Genomic DNA, 24,975 nt, shown 5'->3' with positions numbered 1-24,975 from the left:
AATATATACATATAAAGGAACCAGATAGGTTTGATTGCCTAATAAGTGGCAATACATACATCTTATCTCCTTTGCTGATTAGGTAATCATCATGCTAACTCTCCTGCTCTGCTAGATTTAATTACAGCTATGGATGATTAAGCTTTTCATAGTCATCACTTCAGGCTTGCAAGCTATTTCTTGGATTCACAGTCTTTTTGAAACCAACATGAGCTTGGTAACGCTTTCTGCAGGCATTTGAACACTTCTGGCTCTTCATGCACTGTGGGGTTAAGGATTATTTTTCCCCTTATAAACTGAACCTTAAAAAGTACACCAAATAATGAAGACCTTGATCCTGTAAAGGCCAGGCCAGGGAAAATCCCAAGGGACAACAATCTTTTCTCTGAGACATCTTAGTAAATAGCTGAGGTTCTGCATCTGTCCATCTGCTCAGCACCTCTGCTCCCTCTCGAGCCCCCTGCACACACCATGCTGCTTCCATCCCGGTACACTTTAGACAAAACCCAAGCTTCAATAACATCAGCTTTCCTACTGCTGCAGCTGACATACACAAATGAGCTTGCCTCATCCTTAATTATAAAGACATTATAATTGTGCTCTGATTATATTATAATATTTAGCAGCTTGGTTCTATGGAAGAGATAGGCAAGATGACCAGAGTTACATTCCCATTTCAGAGAAAGGGTAGGTGTGAAGCAGTATGACGAAGATTAAAGCAGACTTGCTTTGGATATCGGCTAAGCAGGCACTAAAAACAGAAAATCTATTTATCTTATATAATCACTGGGACTGCTGATGACAAGGTGTAAGTTGCATATGTTATCTAGAAAAGGAGATGAACAGGCCATCCTGACAAATTTCAATGAAGCTTGCTGGTCTCGTGAGTCCCCATCACTACCCAGCTATCTGACCACACTCTTTTTCCCCAATGCACATGACACAAGCGCTAGCTGGCGTCCTGCTCCCTCTTCTGCTTTCCAAAAAAAGGGGCAGTTTCCACTCCGAGGCATGTGCTTGTGGCTCTTGCCATATTTCACAAGCCTAAATCTCTGTTAAATTTTAGTCCAAGGTGTTTTGAAGCACTACAATATTATTGGGAGAAAAAAAAATGATGTCTACTTTAATGTCTTACTGTTGCCAGTAACAGGAATTAGACAGCTGTAATCTTAAAAAAAAATTGAAGGCTGTTGTGAGAAGGGCCATTTTGAGTTGGAGCAAAGGTCTTCAGCATTAGCTATTTCTGCCACTTTTCAGCAAGAGAAAAGAACAGAGCAAGTATGGAGTGATTCTTCCCTTGATATATCCTCCTGGCTTCTGGCAACTTGTCATTTAGCAATTTCCTGAGTCAGAGGCTGCATCCGTACAATTGTGTTTGATCTCCCTCAATGGAGCTTTCTTCAAATTTGTCTAAAGTTTTGGTTGTTTTTTGTTTTTTTGTTTTTTTTTTTTTTTTTAACCTATTTATAGTTCTGGCATCTGTAACATGCTGTGACAATTAGTTTCCACAACTAATTTATGTGCTGTCTGAAAAAAAAAAAAAAAAAAAAACAAACCAAAAAAAACCTAAGTCTTATTTTTGTTTGCTATTTTCTGGTTTGCAGTTTCACTGGGCTCCTTCTAATTCTTCCACACTGAAAAGCTACAGAATAATCACTCCTTTTTTATCTCCATGTCATTCACAATTTAAAAACTTTTATCATACTTCCACCAAATTCTTTTCAAGGTTGAATGGTCCTGCTTCTTTGTGGAAGCTGTTTCTTTCACTACCTTGGATTTTTTGGAAATTTTTCTAATTTCTTCTGAAATGAAGTGAACAGAATGGCAGCAAGTTTTCAAAACAGTGTGCATTGTGGATTCTTGCAGTGGCATTGTTCCCTATTTCATTCCTAATAATTGTCTGCATTCTATTTATATTTCTGTATTTGTATCTAAGCAGTTAAGCTGTTGCTTTCACAGAAAGGATGACTCCAGATCTTTCTCTGTCTGACAACACTAACTGTATTGCCACAGCTGTGCATTGTTAGGGTTGTGCATTATTTTGCATTTGTTCCCTAGAAATTTCATCTCTCAATTTGACATCTGAATGGGTTTGTTTGCTTGAGTCCTCATTCAGTGGAAAAGCAGTACGTTTCTCCTAATCACAATATATCCAAAATTTCTGATGTCCATCCACAGGAAAAATATGGTATGCAAGACTTGCAGATAGAGTATAAATTTTGCATAAGCTTTATATAGATTATTTATAAATATTAGGTCAGCCTGGTCAGACTGGCAGCCTCTTGGACCACATCCAAGGTACTGAGTGCCTATAAGCCACTGCCATTTCAGAAGAGCCCAGGGAACAGCTGCTCATAGACAGGTACTCAGTTACACAGAAGAGAGAGAGAGCAGCCCATTCTGAGGCATTTCATTGCTCCTCTCCTAGACATTAATTTTAGGATGCAATGAATCATTCTCAGAAGGTCTGTCTTTGTCTGGGAGCCTAGGTGACATGTTTAGTTCATATACTTATCTTTTAGGCTAAGTTATGTAAACTGCATATTAGCCTCAGATGCCCCCCAAAACAGCACTGTAAAGAAAGGGGGACCTGGAGGTGTATCTTCTTGTGATACCTCCAGCCTGGTACTTATTGCCTCAAACTGGAGACCAGGAAGGGCGATGCTCACAAAAGTGCCAATACTGTGCAATCCTGTGTCTAGAAAGTACATGCATAAAATATTTCTAGATCCCCTAATTAGCTATGCTACAATGACATGGAGGCAAGAATGGAATTTCTGCAATACCATATAGAAATGAAAGTAACATCTGCAGTAAGATGGTGGCATGACATGGTAACACTGATAATAAAGCTTTGAAATATAAACTTATGTAGGAAGAAAATCTCGTTCCCTTGCATAAAGTTCTAGTGCTTCCGTGCTTCTTGAGAAGTAGTAGGCACTATAGACTGACAGGCTCCCACACCTCATTTTAGGCTATTAGTCTTTCCAGCCCACTCCTCTCTTGGATCAGCATGGTGGCACTGTTGGAAAGGAAACACAAGCAATGCTATTTACCTGATAACAGCCGTTCCTGAGCCACAGTCGAACCTGAACTCCACGTAACCAGACACCATGTTAATGGAGAGGAAGTCCTTGCTGTCTGTGTCGTAGCTGTACAGAAGGACACCAGTCTCTAAATCTGGACGAAATGTCATCTCAAACTCCATGAAGGAAAGGTAATTCTGCGGTTCCAAAGGCCAGGGTGTGCTAGCAAATGACCTCAAGGACTCGTTGAACTGAGGTATGGCCAAGGTGAGTGCTGGAAATACAGAACACATGAGCAGGTCATTTGGGGCTCAAAGGTAAGGGATTAACACATACCAACCAGCATCAGTTCCCTCTGTTAGGTACTTAAAGCTAATGTTAAGAAAAACAACCTAAAAACTTCATCTTCCAAATTAAAAATATTTGTTTCATTCTAGCCAACACTGGTTCCCTCCTTAATCCCTTCATTTTCCAGGGATGTATTTGTCTTATAAAGCTTTGTATTCCTTCTCTTTAGTGACTCACTATAGTGTTTTTCAAAGTAGCAAGAATGTACACAATGGCTGGTGGCATGAAAAGTTCTGCAGCACAGAAAATAATGCTCTATGTATTTGACTATTTGTTTGTATCTCTGTAATTTCAGGAGGAAATTGATATTGGATCCTTTACATTTCTGAATATACAACCGACACTGGTTTTAGAAGAAAAGTGGGGATTTTTTTAGAATTCAAGTGCAGCTGTGAAATGGTACGTTATTTTTAACTTCTGAAAAGTAAGTCTGAGATGCTTAAATATAGTTAGTTTAAATATGCAAGGAGGTTTGAGAATCACTGATTATGTAGGAGCTGGATGTAGCCCCAAAGTGAACACTGAGGGTGGGTTTCACTATGATTTTAAAAAGATGAAGTAACGAGTACTCTCTTCTGTCAGTATAATAGCATAAGACCTCCTTGGATGCCTCTATGTGGAAAACATACTGAACACTAAACAATACATAGAAAGATATATAAGCAGACCAGTGTTCTCTCACCTTCTTCACAATGATGACCTTTAAATCCAAGAGGGCAAAGGCAAATGTATGAATCTGCTTTGCTTGCAGTACAGGTACCACTGTTGATGCAGGACGCCTCATCACAGATGCCACTGCTACACTCACCTAAACACAGAGCCAGAACATTGATTTATCAGAAAAGTTTGTCAAAGTAGATTTATTTGGCAGTTGGTCATTGCTACTAACCCATACAATTTGCTCTCCTGCCTAGATTGTTTCCAAATTTGTCAAATGGTGTGCAATTTAGACAAGGTAACTTGATTTTTGGCACTCTTTTTTTTTATTACCAGACCAACAAGAGACCTCAAAGATAGTAAAAATCAGCCCTTACTAACAAACCATGACATCTGTAGCCTTCAATCATTCCCTGGATTACTTTTCTTTTGCTCGTGTTTCTACCTTTATTTTCTCATAAACCAGAATTGTCTCTAGATTGTTTACAAGCACTGTGACTTGTTTAATTTCAATTACCTTAAGTGCTTCTTTGTTCACTGTAAATTCAGGTCATGGTAAGCATGGGAGGTGTTAATCTTCATCAACTAATCTTATTAATTAAAATTAGGTTGTCAGCCTGTCAGCCCTCTTGTCTGCACTAAAAGGAATCCGTATCATCACCATACGGGTGTTTTAAGGAGCATTTCTACTATGCTGGTACATCAATTAAAATAAAGAGGAAATTGTTTCTTCTTGCTGGAATTAAGCTGAAATCGTTGTAGAACAAATAGTTTACTCACTTCTTAGAACTGGTGTCTATAGATTATGCAATGGTCAAATGTACATCTGATGGAAGTTCTTGTTGATTTTGTTTACTTTCTCTTTTATTTTAGTTTCTGATGAAATAATTCTCCCCTTGTTGATAGTAACAGACTGATCTTATACATTAAGAAAATCCAGATAAGACATTTGTGGTGTACAAGTGTAAGCACATCATTTGGAGGGGCAAAGTGTTTATGACAGACTAAGAATTGCATATTTATTTTGAGACACATTGAAATATTACCTCCGAGATGACACAGGTGTTGTGAGGCAGCTCTGACAATACATGCTGAAGAACAGTTTTCTTATCTGACTGAGAGAAGTCTTGCAAAAATATGGCAAGAAGGGAATATGACCTTTTTGTTTTGTTTAATTACAGCGCTCTGATTCTAATGATGGTTTCCAGACAAGGACTCTAAAAATCTTCAGAAAGGTACTGGCGTTAGTACGGTGCCAGCTTTACAGTGTGATTTCCTGTCCCATAGCCAGAAAGAAAAGCACATAGAAGAATGCAGAGGTAAAGGGCTGATGTATTGGCTCATCCCTATCACTCTGCTGTTCACAGTGGAAAACAACCTTTTCTAAGCAGCTCAGGACAGAGGCAGTAATAACTCTCAAGTCATCTGGTACAACTCCCTGCCAGATCAGACTTTTCTTGTATCTCCTACCAGGCCTGTTTTTCACTGTAAAGAGGAAGGTCTGAGTGCAGCGGTCCTAACACAAGGCTTCAGGGCTAAGCCAAGGAGCATAAACAAAATATAAGTCCCCTGGAAGAGAACAAATTATTCTTCTACATGGAAGGGGACAATTATCCCTTCAAACGGCTGCCCCATGCCTGGCTGTGGAAGCAGGAGTGTTTGCAATGCTCACTGAGCCATCTTTTCCCCTTCTGGGCTGCATTGTAATGGTCACAGTGAATCAGAGCAGGGTGGGCACCTAGTCTCTGAGATCCCTCACTTATTCATTCAATTATCGTGACAGTGACAGAAATTAGTAGCACTAGCTTTATTTTATAGACAAGGAAGCAGAACCAAGACATTTGGTTAAACAAGCATCTAGGTGTACTGAGTTTGAGACACAAACAGTAAACTAAGACAACATTCATCTTTACTGCATCTGTTGCACTATTAGTAAATACTGGCAGTATGTTCAAACAGATCAAAGTTAAATAAAATCTTTGAGAAACAGAAAAGTCTAAGGAAGATAACAATAATAGGACAAGTCGCAAGCTCATTGGTTCGAGGAACGGCTTGAACTGGAGCAGTCGTGGTATTCAAGGACAGGCTGATCTTATAATGTCTCAGTGACTTATCACAGCCTTCAGTCCAGCACAGGTGACTATACCGAGAAGGCAAACTGCAGGTTTGATGGCTGCGTCTGCTCAGCTGCACTGGCAGATGGGGAAGGGGGGAAGGCTGCAGTGGGAGTACAGGGTCTGAACCACAAGTGCTGCCTCCCCTGTCCACCCTTTAGCTCACAGTCCCATGGGACTTCTACTGCAGCCAGCAGAGATGGCACAGGGGCAGGATGGACCCCTCTCCTCCTCACTCTCAATTCTGCAGTCCATGTACCACAGCACCCCTGATTTATACACTGTGTCAATAGAAAAGAAACAAAAGACTAACTAGCAAAAAACTTCCCTAATCCCTAGTAGACTCCACTTGCAATTTATTTATTTTAAGCTTAATTTATACAGCATATTGTTTTCAAATTTCTCCTGATACAGTTTCATATAAGTGTGTGCAGTCATGTAAGGACAGTAAGGCTCTATCACTCAGTTTCGAGTCACACATGGCAGAACCCAGCATTTATTTTCATTGATGTTGATGGTTAATGCAGTAGTATGTGGAGCATTCACGGATGGGAATGAAGCTAGCTGCAACCCAAAAAGCACTGAGATTAGGGCTCAGAGAACCTCAGCATGGCTTTCATCTATCCATCTAAATTCCATAGATTCTCACTCTATCGTGAAATTACGCTCTGCTTCCAAAGTCTTATTCTTTTCAGCATCTGTTTCTCGGGCTGCTCTGTTCTGCACATAAGTTTGGTCATGGTATCTAGAGAATACAGAGCAATTGTTAGGAAGTTTCTCATTAATCACCTCCTTCTTGGGATGCCAAATGTACAGCTATAGAAGAGAAGAATGATGACTTTGTGGCTGAAGCATGGCACAGAGAGTTCAGTGATATGGGATCCATTTCCTGCCTTTACCACTTGCTTTCTGACTTGGGTTTACTCTTACTCTTAAACTGTTTAGACTGGAATGTTATTAAAGCAAAAATTTTTTTGCCCTGTCTTTTTTTCAAGTGCCCATTACATCAATGAAATAGAGATGAATCAGTAAAACAGGACTAGTTAATTAACTTCCCTACTTCTCCATCTTTTAATCTGTGTAGGGGAGATGATGTTATAATACCATTTCATAAACCTGTTGAAAGAATGTATTCTGTTTTTTTAAAAACATACTGTGACGCTGGAAATGAAAACAATGGATGGTTTACAGGAAAGCCTATTTGCCTTAGCAGTAATGGGGTTTAATGAGGAAAAGCCGTCTGTAATGGCCACAGCACTTCTGTGAGTCTGAAAGATCCCTGCATTGCTTTGGACAAATGCAATGATGCCTTTAGGCAAAACACATTTTGTTGGGTCTATAGCCTTTTAAACACAAACACAGCGTACATACTATTGATTTCGGATGATATGACCATGTCAGTCAGGAACATGAAGAGGCATCCTGAGAGATGCTGGCAGAAATACTGGTGCAGATGTAATTATATTGGCAACACTGATCTTCCTGTTTGCCAAAGAGAACCAGTTTTACTATTTATTGTGCAGTATAACTGTGTCTACAAGTGGTTTTGTTGTACTAAACATGATGTTTACTTGCACAGTGTGATAAACCTTCCTACTACAGACCCAGCAAAAGTAATGTGCAAAGGCACAGAGAAATACCATGTCAAAAATAGAGGCTGAACCTTCCATCTCTCCAACGTGGGCCATTGCTCAATTTTTTTTCAACAAGCAAGAAAGTAACTCCTGGTTTATTGCTGATTAAAGACCCCATACGATTATACTTACCGACATCAGCACCACTGAGAGCTTTCCCTAATGGCCAAGGTCTCATATCAATTATCTTTCTGTTGACGCTGAGTGACTGAACGCAGCCCTGAAACCCACGGTTGGTGCCTGTGGCTCTGACCAGCCAATACACACTGGGGGCACCGCCAATGTAGAAGGGAGTCCGGAACGTAATTTTACTATATGGGCCCTGAAGGGAAAACAGAGCATGACATGGTGTAGAACAGGATAACATGGGATAACTAATTAAGTCACATTGGGTATAATCAATTTTTCTTCTCCACAAAGAATTGTGTCAGGGGGTATGTTCATTGCTCATTGGTAATTCCTTTCCACTAGCCATTCATCCAATCAGTCTACCACCTTAAATGTTACTTTTTGCACCTGCATCCATCATAACATAGACTATTAAAAGCACAATAAAAAACTTAAAAATCGCTATGTTATGAGGAGGGATTGTAATCTGTCTTCTACTGCAATTTCTTCCTTTACTTTTGCCAAAATTATTTGCCTTCTAAACTCTAAGTGCTGGAGGACACAGACCAATGTGATATTGCCTTTTGGACAGAACCCAGCACATACTTAGTGTTGAGCAATAATGAAAAGATAAAAATCCCACAGTAGTAAAAACAAAACAAAAAAAAGCAATAAAATTACAACTTCTGTAGGGTTCAGCTCACTTTGCCAGCACTAAATTTACTGAACATCTTTTTTTTTTGGCGTTACCCTCCCTATAGAAATGTACACATACAAGCTTACTAACTGCCATACTGCACAGGAAGGAACAAAATAAAACAAACAAACAAACAAAAAACAAACAGAACTTTTTGGACCATTGAATCAAATTCCATGTTATTGTGGGTAATGGAGTCATAATTTCCTCCCTAAATTGATCAGCATATATGTCTTTTTCTTCCTACTCAAAGGTTTTTTCAAAACCTCACTGCCCATTAGAAGAAAACACCCAGAAGTCCTACATTTATTCATGGCTAGTTTTTACCAATGTGTCCTCTGACAGCACTGATCTTTAGCCTGAAAGTTCTCTGGATTTTTCACCTCTGCTGTGTCTCTATAGCCTTTATAACAATAAATTATATCCCCATAGCCTATATTTTGCCCGACTAAATAAGCCAAGATTACTGAGTATACAGGTGTTCACTTTACAGTGCACTGCAGAAACACATCAAATGGATCTCAATTTCAGCAGGGAAAAATAATTCAGGTGGAGCCCGTGGATAAAGAGAGTTGAGATGTCCACAGGGTTTCATGGTGGTCATATGCCAGGGCTGTGGGCATACAGCTCTCCAGACTGCCTCCAACCACTTGCCATGTCCCCTCGCCTTTGATGCTCCTGCCTGCCTTGGTCTTTCAAGATCCACTTCTCTTTAGGCACCCTCTAGGCTGTTCAAGTCAAAATGAACCAGGTCAGAAAACACTACCATTCTGCTGACACTAATCCAGATCATTCTAACTAGGAATGGCTGAGGAGGATTCACTGGAGAAACAATGCTATGGGAGGAACAAGTTCTGGTGAAGAGCAGCACCTGGAGCACTAAACATTTTTCTGCTCTAGCTGTATCTAGAAAAATGGGTGTCCACTGTCAAACTCTTCTTGTGATAGACCCTGAATCATAATCCTCCTATTAGATCTTTGTTTCACCTTTTCTTCTCCAATTTCATCTTTCTATGGTGATCATAGCCCTGCATAGTCAGATGCCATCTTAACAAAGTGCAGTGCAATGGCATTAGTCTCTATTGGACATGTCTCTCCTGATTTACGTTTGCCCTTTGCATGCCCTCAGGGCATTGATAACACATAGCAACATGTGTCAGACATTGAAATAATTTCCTCTGCCATTTCCAGCCGATGAGAACTCAATGCACAGCATTTTTTCCCTTCGGTGCCTGCACATGAAAGTGTAAAGTAATAAGATGTCTAAAGCTGCTTTTTTCTCCGGGCTAGGGATGGCGTGATAGTAGTGGCTATCAAAGGGAAAGCGAAAGACATCTGAAACAATTTGCAGCTGTCTTTTTTCAATGCCCTAATTTAATTTCTGTTTTCTGGCCTGGCAACAGATGAGCAAGTCAAGACATCATTCTCTATTATATTTTGTCCTGGTGGCCTCATATGAAATTGTTGGTGTTAACATAAGCCAGGGCAGAATGTCTATCTCAATTACTGTGCTTAAATCTATGTCCACGATATACATGTAATTACACTTCTGTATACAAACCTTATGTGGCTATATGCATATTGTACATAAATATATACATATATACACATATGCATCTAATTTTTCTGGCTGAGGAAGCAGAACAGCAATCTGAGTCTTGAAAGACAAAGCAATCAGGGACAGCAGCTGTAAAACCTGGCAAACTTTTAACAACAGCCTGTATCTGAGACTAGCACAGTGTAGCAGAAGGGCAGCAGAGCAGGCATGGAGGGCAACAGGGAAAATGTGATGGGACTCAGTGCTGGAATATTTATCAATGTGATTTCTGGACTACATGTGTGGAAGAGTAATCTGTACACTGATCCTGGTTCACTTAATGCCCCAACAATCATAAATAAAAATGTACCTTTTAAACCTGATGAGACTTTTGCTGTCAAGAAGAAATGTCATCATGATCTTGAGAGAGCCCAAGGTCGAGTTCAGGATTACCTACCTGAGATTTTCCTGTCACTGGAGCATCATTGTCCATCTTGAGCCAGCCAGTCATCCCATCTCTGAACAACGTGACACTGTGCCAGTTCCCCAGCTTGATTTTGTTTTCACTCATTATGACTGCAACTCCAGTGCCACAGTTGAACCTGAGAGTGAGACAGAGAGGGGCAAGGTGACGAACCTTCATTAACCAAAAAACTGAAAGTAATTTTTAGACTCCAAATATTCCTTTTGCTTCTGGAAACCTCTCTGTTTCACATTGCATATTAGCAGACCACAGGAATATTAGGCAGCAGGTCTACGTATGTTCTGTTCTGTTTCAAACTTCATTATCTGTCTTTCTCCCATGAAGAAGGCTTTGCATTCTCTGGCCATACCAAGTGCATTGCAAAGCTTGACAACAGCTGAAACTGTTTCAGGATGGAGGGTATTACAATCTGAGTTCCTGCTATCACAGTAATTTCTCTTGGGAATTTTCTAGCTCCCTGGTGAATGTCAGTGTTGCATTAATAACTCTGTGATTCTATATGAAACTCAGTACTGATTGACAGGGAGACATCCAGGAGAGTCTCCATGGAGCTGAATGTGCACAAAACATGCCATTTTCTCTGACTGCTGTTCAGTGCAGGTGAACAGAAACATAACTAAGGGACATCACCCACTTTCTTATTCCCCACTTTCAAAGGATTCACTGTCCCAACTAAGGAGATCCTTGAGATACTCTTTCACATGCCTCATATCTATGGGACTGCAAGAAATCCTCTCCATCTTTATTTAAAAAATCTGCAACTCTCATTTAAACAAGGGATATAAAATGATGTTCCAAACCCCTTGCTGGCATTAAATCCTTTATTCTGCTATGTTAGCTGAAGGTCCTTTTGAAGCAAAAACATTGACTATGCACAGCTCAACATAGCATAAGCTTAGCAAATTCAGTGGCTCACTGCCATTTCTGATAACACAGCAATGAGCCCCGGCCTAATGCCTTGAAGAAAAATTATCATTTTCCCTTTACACTAACATCTCAGTAAGAAGAATTCAGCAGGACACACGTCCACACATTAAAGAAGGATGAGAGAAGAACATACTGAAGAACTGTTAAATAAAGTAATACTGTCCATGTTGTGCACTGCATGTGACAGAAGTCAAAGATACAGCTGATATTCATCACATATATCAGTCCCTGGAGGCAGCAACAGTACCTTCTCTTTATATCAGGTTTAGGGTGGAGGTTTTACCTGAACTGGATGCTGCGTCGGATGATTGCCAGTGACATAAAATCACCACGACCGTGTTCATTTTCTCCACAGTATAGAAGCAAGCCATCTTCTGATTCAGCCTACATTCATTGCATCAGCATGAAAAATCAAAGTTTAAGCCTCACAGTAACAGATAAATGCAAGCAGCACTGGGGGACTTTTCTTCAGAAAAGGGAGAGCATTTTTCAGATGGAGTTTTTAATTTACAGAATCAGAAATTGGTTGATCAATTCTGAATCCTGCATTTGTATAAAACCCTTGCCTTTATGCCTAAATGGCTTAAGAACATATTTTCTACTTATGATACTATCAGACCTAAAAACAACCCTAAAAGCATTAATGACTATCAGACATGTCCCATATGAGACCTCTAAGCACAAAGTCTAGCAAGGATGTCTTAGCAAGCCTGTTAAGTGTAGACACATCAGACCTACTGCACATTAATACGCTCAACCTGCTTCAGATGTTCAGTGGGCCTGACACTTTCCAAGCTGAACAACCTGTGCAGGCAAGATTTCTCCATATGTGCATAGCAGCTGACAGAGTGGGTTTTCACAGCCATCCTGCATTTTAAGCTGACAAATTGCCAGAGGAGTGTTAGATCACCACGTGAGGCAACAGACTGCTACTGCTACGCTAGTGACAGTTCTCGTACCTAGGCTGTGAGGCTGGCAAATCTGACTTACATGGGAGGAAGGGTGCATCAGAGAGCTCAGCCACTCTCCCTAGAGGCAGCCCTAAGAGTTCTGTCTGTACACACAGGCAGCTCACAAGTCACTGTGGGATGTACCCCATCACTTCAGACCTATAGTTTAAGTAGTCCAGTAGCTTGCATCTATTAGTAGTTGGTGTCCCAAACTTCAGAGGTAGAAAATAATGTCTACTTAAATTCTACAGGGTAGGAAAGGAACTCTGGATATAGGGCAGTGTTTTTCTCAGTACAAAAAGACCACAGTTCCTTATATGCAAAGACACTTCATGCCACTTCCAAACTGTAATTCACAAAAATTCCAGGTGTTTTCAGCCCGTAGCTCATTTACATGGCTATAAACTTGACAATGTACATTGCTGCTAGTCTGTAATATTAGTATTGCTAGTCCCAGGGCTTCTCTCATGCACTGCCTGTCAATAATGGATGCAACATTTTCGCTCGGTTTACCAACTTCATTTGCACTCATTGAAGGTGAAGCCATATATCTGGAGGAGAAGGTTATGTATATGTTCACTACAATTACATTATAAGCTATACTGAAGCTAAGTTATTGTTCCATTGTCCACAGCATCATAAGCAAATAAAATTAAAAGCTCCTATGTGAGCTTGGAATTGCTTAAACTTACCCTGAATTCAAGGGTAATTTGGAAAGTCTGATAGGAATTTTTCAGTGGTTCAAAGGTGATGTATGAGTAGCCAGAGAACTGAGGATACTGGATAATAATATCTGAAAAGCAAAGACAGAACCATGTTATTTAGCAGTTTTCTCCCATATAAAAATCGATATACACATTTAGCACTAGATAACATCAGGTGAAAATGAAAGGCAGAGTCCCTCCAGAGACAACCATTACTCAGTGCAGTCAACAATCAGTTAACCTATTGCCTTGTTCTCCCACCACCTTTCACAACTAATTCCTTTATTCTCAAGGATCTGGTGAATTTGGAAAGAAACAAGATACTGAGGGCCACATACTGCTCAACAGTTTAATTGCTGGCTTCAGTGGAAATCTGTCCAGATTTTCATCCCTGTTACAGAAGACAGAATCCATCAATTTTATATTTATCTCCCTTTAAGAACTCATTTAACAGACACAACAAAGTAATTTTCTGTTTTGCAGGATTATAAAAACCTATGCGGGAAATGTGGCCAGACTCTACATCACATTAGTCACTGCTGCTCCATAGCTGCTGCATTCAGCATCTGAAGAATCCTTGGATGGCTCATAAGAGCCCAGCAGCTTCCACTGCTTCTCTCAAGTCAGCTCAGGGCAGAACCTAAAGGGAGTGATGGGAGGAAGACAATGCCTGCAGGCATCTCTCCATCCCTGGCTGCAACAGTGGCCCTTCATATTGGTCTTGTCAGCTGGCATTATCAATCCTCATCCTTTGATGTTTTATGTTAGAGGCCCATCCTGTCTTCAGCACAGAAATAGAAAATCAGAGATAAGTCTTACTGCTACCTTTGCAGCTCATTTTCCTAAGAAGCACTGAGGACAGACACAGTTTCAGGCCTGAATTCTTATTTCTGCAATGGATCTAAGTCTAACAAGGAAGGAAGGATGAGGACTTCTATTCCTCTTTGTTATTGGAGTTTGGAGTGGATTTTTCTTGTGTATTTGGATCCGGATACAGCTCTCAGCGTTTTTGTTTGCAAGGCATACATTTTAGGCTGAGGTGAAGACAACTGGTGCTATAAACCTGAATGCAACTGCAGCAGACAGCAGTTAATTCATGCACAGATCACAAGCAGAACTGACTGGACCAGAGCACCGTGCAGCTGTTGATTGTAAAGAAAAGTTTGTTTTCATTCAGATTAATATGCTATTGGCTGCTGTGAAGAAATTCAGTACAGGGGAATATTGGTATATGATACTACTGCTTACCAAGGAATAACACACTCCCCTGTGAAAAATAGTGGTTTTGGACTGACGTTAAAAAACCCACTCTACAAGTTGTATACAGTTATGTCAGTTCAAATAAATCCTTGACTCTTCATACTTGATCAAGGCCAAAAATCACATCTGCAGCTGTTCCATGTGTCTGAGTCACAACAGATTATTTTCAGAATGAACTCTCTTTACTCCAACACCAGGAGGAGAAGATCAAACACCCTCAGCGTCTGCATACCCGATGCATGACACTGTGCATCACGAATGTCTAACACGAGCCTGCAGAAGAAACTTGCATCCCTGATGCTCTGCTGTGTGGCCGGGCCTTGGCAGATCAGGTCAGCATGCGGACGGATGGGTCAGCTTTTTCCTAGCTGGTGGGACAGCACCATTACAAGCAATGGGAGACTTTCTTTGCAGGAGCTCTGGCATTCATCTGACCCTTTGGTCAACAAATCAGAAGAAAAATAACTTTAGGGGAAGAAAAAAAGTGACCTGCTTATGGCCTGGTAAGTGAGATGGACTGGTTCACCAGGTGATCAGCTCAACATCAGACTCAGCAAAAGGGCAAGGTTAGGTCTGCAGAGGGAGAGGACAGGAAGGTGGCAAGGGAAGGAGAAGCAGGACAGCCTCCTTCAGCTCAGCAAGCTCTTGCCCTGGCTCAGCTGCTCTGCAGAGAGTTGAGAGGATGTGTGGTGAGTCCTGACTGGAACAATCACACCTCCTCACATTGATCCATGCTTCAGGGCATGCTTTCTGAACTGAGGAGGGGGTTGTGTTCCTCCCTTGCCCCAGGCTGCCTGACAGGAGTGCTAGGGCTACCACACGGGTACTTCTGCCTTGCAGACCGCGGTGAAAGCCTCCTCCAGAGATGGTTTTACAATGGGATGCTCTCTCACATCCCTGCTGCAGGATCAGCATCATCCAGTGGACCACAATGGAAATACAGGTGGTTCAGGGTTTCAGCTGTAGACAAAAGGAAATGGCCAAAGCAGAGCTGAATGGCCCTCCTGGAATCTGTGGATGCCATGACTGGACCGTGTCAGGCCTGGATGCCTACCAACATATCTGGCTCCATCACCCTCCCACTCCTAGGCGGTAGAAGGATGATTAACCTATCCTGTGCACCTTCACATGGGGCCTGCATTCAGCTTTATTAAGGAGTAACTTCACACCTTAGCTGAGAAAAGAGAAGGAAAGGGTCCAATGTCTGGAATGGGATGTGAAAGCTGCTGCTGCTCTTAGGGATCCATTAAGCCCAGCTGCCTCTTCCCAAAGTGCACTTCAGTTGGTTCATCGCAAAGCTGCTCCTTGTCCCAGACACAGAGAAGCCAGCAGCAGCAGGCATGCAGAAACCTACCTTCCGCACATGTCTCTCCTCCTTTTCCCAAGTTGCAGTGGCAGCGTGAGCCACCCCGGTCATAGTCATTGATGCAAAAGCTGTCTGCAGAACAGATGGCCTCGTCGCAGGAGAGATCAAAGAGGCGTGCAGCAGAAGACATGCTGCCCTTCCTCGCTGCCCGAGCCGTAGTTGTTCTCACTGTGGTTAAAGCCTGTGTGGTGGTGGGAGTGGAATTAGTGGGTTCAGAAGTGGTTGTAAGGACCCGTGACAAGAGCCTGGAACTAGACCCTGGCGTGACCTTAGTTTCGACCAGAAATTTTCTGTTGCCTCCTTTGATAGCAGGAAGTGGCCTGAGCTGAAAGGAAATAAAGAAACACAAATTCAGTAAAACTTAAAATACTACATGGAAGTGAAACTAATATCTTCTAAGATACAGATCTGAGGTAACAAACTCATCCTCACCAAACAAAAAGAAACAACTACATTATTATATCTGTGCACATAATATCAGATATTAAAATTTTCTGACAAGACTGGACACTTTAAAATATTGAGACTATGAAGAAAACAGAAATGCCAAAGTGAAATCTTGAAATTTACCTCTTCTATGTAAATGTCATAGTCTGAGTCATCAATATCAAATCCATCATCATCAGCAGTGACTGTGTCTGTGATATACTGATGCCCGTAGCTTCCACTTCCTAACTCCTCAGAACCTAAAAAAACATAACTGGCATATTCTGTTCATATATTTTTTCTCTTTACTCACAGCAACTTAGATCTTACCACACTGAAATCTGAAGTGGTAGTGTTCATTTTATACAGACAATGCAAATGTCAGCCTGAAGATGGGAGACGCTGTCCAAGTGATACACATGCAACTTAAAACAAAGTGAAGACTTTCATTTAGTCACTTACTATGTGAGTGAACAAACAAAGCAGGCAAAACTCAGTTCTCCCACTGCAAATGTACTTCTATCCACCATTCTTGCAGAATGATGGCTCTGAACTTTTTTTGGCATGGACAACATTTTAATAACTGAATTGGGTTTAGATCAAACTTCTCCCTTTTATAAATACACAGTTCCATATCTGCCCTACTGGAGACCATATAACTGGAACAGGAAAAGAGATGCATCTAGGCATGACTTTTCTAGCACACTCTGGTTAGGATTTTATCTGCCTCCATTGGCTCCAATGCTCCTGAGTTTAGCATCCTATGCGTATTTTTAGGCTGTTTTTTTAAAATGCAAATTAGCACCTCGAAAAAAGAAACACGCACAAACATCATGTGTTTTTCATGCACATAATCGGCTTCTGCCTCTCCCTGGAGTACTGAACTGCACTGTGAAGGACTCTGGGCTGGAAACAGACGGTTTAAACAGTAAGAGGGTCCTTGTAGAAAATACCTGTGCTCTTCTGCACTTTACATAACAAATTCTGCTTAAACAGTGGTTTATGTTTTTTAACTGTTGAATTTTACCAGAATTCATGAAGAAAGATAGCACAGGTAACTGCATCACTACTGTTACTTGTCATTTCAGCAAGCTTAAGAAAAGACAGATATTTGATAACCACTAAAACAACAGACTTCATACCTTTGTCTTACCTAAAGTATCATGAAATCACTTACAAACAACACAGGTAAACCTTGCTTTACAAAGCCTCTCTATGGACTGACCATGTGTGCTTGTTTCTTTTAGCAGCCGCAAGCCACCCATATTTTCTCATAAGTTAGCAGGTCCTTCACATTGCAACGTGCAGATGCAGAGATGCAAAGTCTTGCAGGGCAGTGGCTGTCTGCAGAAAGGAGACTCGACAACCCAAAAAATGCCACCTGATGGTAGCGAGAGCTTCCCTACCATCAGTGAACAACCCGATGAAGCCAGCAAAAGCTAACAAGGCTCAGCAGACTTCAGAGAGAGCAGTGTGGGCACAGTGTTATTGAACCTTTTGAGACAGTGTAACTAGTGTCAGCCACCTCCCACATCGGTTGGAGAACAAAGGAAAAATATCTCACTGACCTGATTCAGGCAGAAAAGCACTTGCCTAAACCTTTTTTTCACTCTCCTACTTTGCCATCACTGCAACCCAGATATCCTGGCAGACAGTTATGAAATCAAACATATGTGCACCAGATAGAAACGTGTGCCCTGGCTGGCTAATTGGCCTCTCACCATACTCCATGGGAGATACTTATCAATGGGCTTTACATGTTACAACAGCACACAGAAAAATCAGAGGGAAATGAGTAGAGGTAATGAGGCATACATACTTGCAACCAAAACAGCATGCCAGACCAGGAGAGAATGTATATAAACCTTTCCACTCTGACATATATACCTAATCATCTGTAAATAATTAAATTTAACTGCATATTAAACAGAAGGATTCAGTACAGAGTTCTACCAACTGAGCTAAGCAGAGAACTCATAGCTTTACAACTGTCAATGAGATAAAGCCAACTGAACAAACTGCATCCAGATTATTTCTGCTAGTGACTGTGAATGCACAGGCAAAGGATTACTACTGGAAAAATAGACTGTACATCTATGAACTGGTCCCAATCCTGCCTTCCTTATTGAAAACAATAGGTATTATCAAAATGTGGGCAAAACCTCTTACTCCAAGTATTCATTTGTATAGTCACTCAGGTTAATCACCATCACAAGATAATTTGAGTAGGAAGATAGGAAGAATAGAATAGAATAGAATAGAATAGAATAGAATAGAATAGAATAGAATAGAATAGAATAGAATAGAATAGAATAGAATAGAATAGAATAGAATAGAATAGAATAGAATAGAATGGAATGGAATGGAATGGAATGGAATGGAATGGAATGGAATGGAATGGAATGGAATGGAATAGAATAGAATAGAATAGAATAGAATAGAATAGAATAGAATAGAATAGAATAGAATAGAATAGAATAGAATAGAATAGAATAGAATAGAATAGAATAGAATAGAATAGAATAGTTCAGTTGGAAGGGACGTACAATAATCATGTAGTCCAACTGCAAGGCTGACCTCTTCTTCATCCACTGCTGCATCAGAATCTCCCTCTTGGGCAACAGTGATTTTTGTTATAAGACATGCATTTCTACAGAAGAATTTCAGTGTGCAAAACCTCAAACATAATCATTAAAAACATGACCTTCAGTTTAACAGCTATCATATGAACAAAGCAGAGCACTAACTCAGCTCCCAGCAGATGCAATAATTTTCAGCACACTGGAATATTGTTGCTCTGAAGTCATGTCTATGATATTACTTATTGTCTTTATATTGTGTGTCTGAAACTATTTCAGAACTAACTCAGGTCTTCCAATGCATGAAACTGTAATTTACCTAAGAGTAACAGAAGGCATAAAGATCAGTTGGGAAAAAGAAAGGGAAAATCACAATCATGTGTCAGAGAAAACAATCTGATACATATTCAAACAAGCTGTGATACACAAACTCCATTTTCTAATTTAGAAGTCACAAGTTACAAAATAAACACCAGTTGCAGTCTAAATTCTGCCACATTTTTTCTCTTCTCAAGCAAACTTTCTATTGGCTTAATGGGATTCAGGTTCAATAAGGATGGCATGAATGAAGCAATACAGAGAATGAAGTATCTTTATATTCACCTGTAGGAAAATGTTAGGTCTTGAATTCACATTCAGATATGCACACTTGCTTACATGTATAGACATGATTTTAATGACATGTCAGTTTTACAGAAGCATAACTCTCCTGGTTTGAGTGTAGTTACCAATAAACTACATGAATAAACCTTAGCATGCAATGAGACTTGGTAATTTAGGAGAGACAGGCAGTTCCCCAAGCAGAAGGTGTGCCTCTTTCATCTGGCAGAACAACACGTCCCATCTTTTCCAACAGAAGACCTTAAGAGACAAAATGTACCCACTATTTTAAACCAGACAATGATTCTTCTCACTTTATTGATCTGGTACAAAACTTTTAACCTGGAAAAAGCATAGAAGTTATAGCTTATTGTGGCTGGTAGTGAAGACTGCTTTGAGATCCTTCTTCAAAGACCTTCAGGATGTAAGTTGGCATTACCAGGAAAAGTGTAACTTCAGAAGGTGTCCTAATATCGACAGGTCTCTAGCATGACTCTGAATTCCCGTGTTTGCTCCTCCTTGGCTCTATCTGAGTTTCATCCAGAACATGCTACATTACCTGCTGAACTGTGAGCAGTTTTAGTAACACATAACGCATGGAGATGTACCTTCTTCTGACTATGCCTGAGTTTATAACAAGATCATCTAACAGCCATCTCAGTCATCTTGATCTTCCTTACATTTGGTGTTTGCTCACTGGATGTGTCATGATACTCACATGCGATGTGATGCAATAAAACTACTAAACCAAACAGAGAGCAGAGATGATAACAGGACTTTTTGTAGAGAAACCCCCACATGAGCCTGTCCTTTAAGAGCACTGTGTTGCTCCAGTGGAGAGCTCATCTCATAATGGGCTGCAAATCAGGGACAATTAAGCAAAGTAGTACTCTGCAAATACCAAAACAATGACTACAAAGATTATAAGCATGCTATATTTCATTAAATCAGTGTTTCAATGTACAAGGAGACGAAGCCTATTTAAGACCTTCTACCAGGTTCTATAATCCTGTTTGATAATTAATGGAAAACTTGTGGGAGGTCATGAACTTTAGCCAGCTTCTTTCCAAATAATCAGGGATTAAGTTCTACTAAAGAAATCTTTCTGAAAACAAATAGAAAGCCACATTTTTTTTTTCTGTTTGTATTGCCGATTAGGTGGCTACTAGCATACTGATCAAGAGACACAGGAGAGCATACGAGGCAGACCACTGACAACTGCAATACGGGTGGATTGAATGGAAGTGTTAACAGACTGATTGCCTTCATGCAGAGACTCCTCACAGGTCTAAATCCAAAATACATCAAGGGCATTTTAATCTGAGTTTTATTCTTGACTCTTGACTCACAGTGAGACACTGCCTATCAATTGGACTGTCTCATGCTCTTTGTCCCTGTCCCTATAAACACACTACACTGCCTTTGTAATGCCTTTGGAGATCTGTGCGGAAGAGTTCTGTGGAAAACCTTCTCCATTTGCTATCTCCAGGACACATCTTGGTTTAGACCTGAGGGACTGTGCTTTTCCTGTGTCTGAGCCTCAGCTGACACATTCAAGCAACATGCAGAATATTTAAGCACCTGTGCCAATGTCGTGCTTAGTATGAGCCTGGCAGTGACAGCGAAGACCAGAGAAAGGGATGTACCAGGATTAAGCAGCCATTTCTGTCACATTTGCTGTGGAGACAAGCAGAGGGGTATTTTTAACAGAAGACTCTTCCTCTGTTGGTCTGGCAAAGCTGAAGGCTGGTGACCTTCCAGGCACAGTGCAAACCCCATCTGTTTCCCCAGGAGACAAAGGGTATTTAAGTGATGCAGGTGATGACACTTTGTTTGTTTGATTCTTTGGGACAGTTTATTTTGTTGTTACTAAACTGGATATGTGCAATCTTTTGTTTTCAAGTAAATTGTCCATGACATATTGAAAGATTTGTTATAGCAAAAACCCAGCAACCATATAAATGAAATATCCACAGCCTGCATCTGTAATTAAGAAAGGCAAAAAAAAAAAATTATTTATTACATCATTTCCCTCTAGAAAACAAAACAAAACAAAGCAAAACAAAGCAAAACAAAACAAAACAAAAAAAACCAAATCACAAATAAATGAGAACCCTTGGGGAAACTTGCCCTCTCTTTCCTCCCTGAAAATGGAGCAACGTAACATAAACCAAGCATGCATTTTTTACTAGGTAAGGGGGTAACTGCTTATAATCAAGTCCACATGTTCTACTTGCAATGACCTTGGGAGGTCTGTCATGTTAGGTGATAATGTCAGCAATACTTTAAAGGAACATTTTAGCAAACAAAGACAACAGTTTCCTATGCTGACCTGAAACAGTGCAGTCAAGAGTACTGCAAGGCCAGACACCATTTAAAACCAAGAGAGAATTACATGTGAACATGAGATGAACCCCAGCAGAAAAGATCCCCAATTAGCATGGTCTCAGTGTCTGCAGGACTCATCTCTGTCTCAGCCTGCCCAGAAGAGCTGCAAGAGACTCTACACAATGCAACATGGACCCTGACGGTCCATTGCTTTTGAGGTAATGGTGAGAATTTGTTCTTCAACTAAAATAAACATCAGCAAAGCACTAATTATTTCAAAACAAGCATAGAAACATACAAGTATAAAGCTACAATTTTTTTTCAATCCAAACACTCTAAGGACTTTAGTGACAACACTGTGTGGACTAAGTGTAATGCAAAGGAGCCAGATATTGTACGAAATTCTGCCAGCTTCCTAAGATATTTCAGGTATTTCCAAGGAACATGTAGGCAGTCAGAAGATAACATCAAATATCTGTGGCTTGTTTCACAGTTTATGTGGGAGGAGGAACCGTGGTAATAGTGAAGAAAATAATTCATATCATGTGTACACTGAAGAGCAAAGATGCTTCATTTTCAGACATGCCAATTGTCTGACACTCTTCCAGCAACAATAGGTGACTAAGAGATATCTGCTGGCACTTTGAGAGTCAGGCATGTGGTGCAATTTGTGATGCATTATGGTACCTGAGACATCCCCAGAGGACTGTCAGGTGTCTGGCAGATGCCTGGGAGGCTCATGCCCTCCTGCAGTGACAGCTGAAAACCACAGGACCTAGAGGACCTCAAATCCACCAATTGTCTATACCTGAGCAACTGAATTGAACAATTAACTAGGCCAAAGAAGGTAATTATTGGCTTTCTGGTTACTATAAGGGGGAAGGTAGCTCCAGATACATAATGTGAACAAGAGGTGAGTATTACCTAGTTATCATTGAGTTTAGCATGCATTTTTTTTGTTACATGAAACTTGTCCACGGTATAAATCACTCTTCAGGGGTTTTCAGTGTTTTGGGGAACAGTAAATGCTCAGCCTCTGAACAGCTTTAATCACGAACATTTTTTCACGACAAAAGTTTAGCTTTTCTACTAATGCACAATGTATTTGTGTATCTGGTTAACATCATACCAGTTTCTTACACAGACATCACAACTAAAGCCAAGTGAGAGCTGCTATACTCAGTTATACTCCTGCTTCCAGAAAGCCGCAGAACTTGATTCTGAAGGCATGCATCCTCTGTTGCCTTTGAACACCACTCCCTGCTATGCAAAAAGACGGCTGTTGTGAAGACAGGTATGCACAAGATAACACAGCCTTTCACGAATTGTGGCTATATGTAGATTTTAAGCCTATTTGCAAAATCCACCCTGGAAACTAAGGGCAGATTGGCAAAGGAACCACATTCACATTTGGCAATGGGCCCAGAGTTTGTCAAAGTAGCCCTAAGTACAAGTGACCTGGTGCAGGGCTGGAGCACATCACGGACGTGATGCGGCTCCAGGCTGCAGGAGCTCTGACTGCTCATGAGGGTCCCTCCCAAGCCCTGCCAGCCCCTTGGTGCAGGGAGAACAACCTCTCAGTCACAGTGGCATTGATGTGACTACCACAGACCAGCACAGAGGTTTTGAGTCTATTCAGAGAGCAGTGCAACATGCATAAGATATTCACTTTTCAGATCTGATCCAGGCACAGAGAATCAAGCTCATGCCCGCTGTGAATCTCTCCAGAAATCAGTGTTTCTATACACCAGGCAGGAATTTGATTCCAAGCTCTACTGACAAAAATCCGTGTTTTACAGTCATCTCAACAAGTCTCTGCAGAACAGACAGTTTCCATAGTCAAAGTGCCTTTCCTAGGGTAGGGCAGTAATAGGCACAGCATGAAGACTACTCCAACATTATTAACAGAGCTAAACACTATCTTTTCTGACCAAATAATGCAACCACTCACATCCAAAGATAAACAGAATACTGAGGAGCACACAAGTGTGCCTGAGGGAGCAGAACCTGACCCATGAAGATCAAGAGGCCAAGGAATCCCAGAGCATGCTGCACATTCATGGTTTTCACAAACAGTTGCTTCAGAAGTTAAACTTATGAGTTCAGCAGATGCAGCAGTTCATGCAAACTGTTCAAGGGATTCAAATTGTGACAGAGGGGGAAAAAGAATGGAAACTGCCATGTAAGAATCGATGAAAACAAGGGATTCCAAGATAAGGAAGAAATTTAGAAGTAAATCCTGAGCGGGTTAAATTGGTGGATCACAAAGGATATGATCCACATTTCTGCACCATGCAAATTCTTCTTGCAGAGGTCACAGTCCTACCTGAATATCAGCTTCTCATTTTCTACCAGTTAATTAAAGGTGATTTGCAACTGAGTATAGGGTGAAAAAAGAAAAAATGATAGTTTTGTGGCTCTTTTTTATAGTTCGTTAAGCAGTTAAACGATAGCAAGGCATTTTCTTGTGTGGCATTCTGTGCTCTATAAGTGCCTTCAAAACTGGAACTTAAAAGTACTGAGACCTTTTAAACTCAATAAAAAGTTTGGCACATTAAGGATATAGCTTAATTAGTCCCCATACCCTGCCAGCCTTGGCTCTGTTTCCTGCATTGACTCTGTTTGTGACATTGGGTTTTTCGCATGCAAGAGGCATGATCTGTGTGATTCCCAGTGTGCTCTGTGTTGGCTTGGTTGTGATTCTTACATACAGCTATGACTTTGGGGGTGATAAGGAGCAACAGCACCTCAAAGTCAGCCCACAGAAACACTAGCACTGACAGAGGATTACATCCCAAGGAAGGCCATCAGCAGATGTGTGTAGGACCTACCTCTTATTGCAGTGTGCATGGCCTACATTGCTATACAAATGTGAATATGATAATTAATAACTTGTGATTATTCAAGTATATTTGAATGCATTTTCACCTAATACCTTTGTTATGCAACTTCTGATCAAAAAGAGAAGTTTACTTCTTATATCATTATTTTAATTATTGTATTTAATAGTTTAACAGTCTTACTCCTCGGAAAACAGTATAGCTTTGCTTTGGACTTTCTGAGTTGTTTAAATTATAAATGTAATATATAAGGTTCAGTTTGAAAGAACTGAAAAAAACAGATGAACAATAGAATTGTCTCTCTCATTTCTCCCCATTATATTCACTTATCAGTTCTGCGTGAAGCGAGCACAAAAGTCAGTAAGTAATGATCCAAAAATATCTGTCAAT

At 40.6% G+C, this 24,975-nt stretch overlaps 1 protein-coding gene across 4 annotated transcripts in view; it reads right to left on the bottom strand.

Annotated features, from left to right (window-relative positions):
- EGFLAM (EGF like, fibronectin type III and laminin G domains) overlaps nucleotides 1-24,975 on the bottom strand; it is a 77,345-nt gene that overhangs the window by 17,655 nt on the left and 34,715 nt on the right. For all 4 annotated transcript variants that reach the window (XM_042804683.1, XM_042804684.1, XM_032992216.2 and 1 more), the window contains exons 8-15: nucleotides 16,383-16,498; nucleotides 15,801-16,137; nucleotides 13,175-13,275; nucleotides 11,816-11,916; nucleotides 10,579-10,723; nucleotides 7,912-8,101; nucleotides 4,057-4,182; nucleotides 3,057-3,300 (exon numbers count right to left, since the gene is read on the bottom strand). In XM_042804683.1, the coding sequence (XP_042660617.1) occupies nucleotides 3,057-3,300; nucleotides 4,057-4,182; nucleotides 7,912-8,101; nucleotides 10,579-10,723; nucleotides 11,816-11,916; nucleotides 13,175-13,275; nucleotides 15,801-16,137; nucleotides 16,383-16,498 (1,360 nt within the window). The remainder of the gene's footprint in view (nucleotides 1-3,056; nucleotides 3,301-4,056; nucleotides 4,183-7,911; nucleotides 8,102-10,578; nucleotides 10,724-11,815; nucleotides 11,917-13,174; nucleotides 13,276-15,800; nucleotides 16,138-16,382; nucleotides 16,499-24,975) is intronic.

The sequence above is a fragment of the Tyto alba genome, unplaced genomic scaffold (assembly GCF_018691265.1).
Source record: "Tyto alba isolate M040663 unplaced genomic scaffold, T.alba_DEE_v4.0 Super-Scaffold_42, whole genome shotgun sequence".
NCBI lineage: Eukaryota > Metazoa > Chordata > Aves > Strigiformes > Tytonidae > Tyto > Tyto alba.
This window is presented reverse-complemented; position numbering and strand designations above follow the sequence as displayed.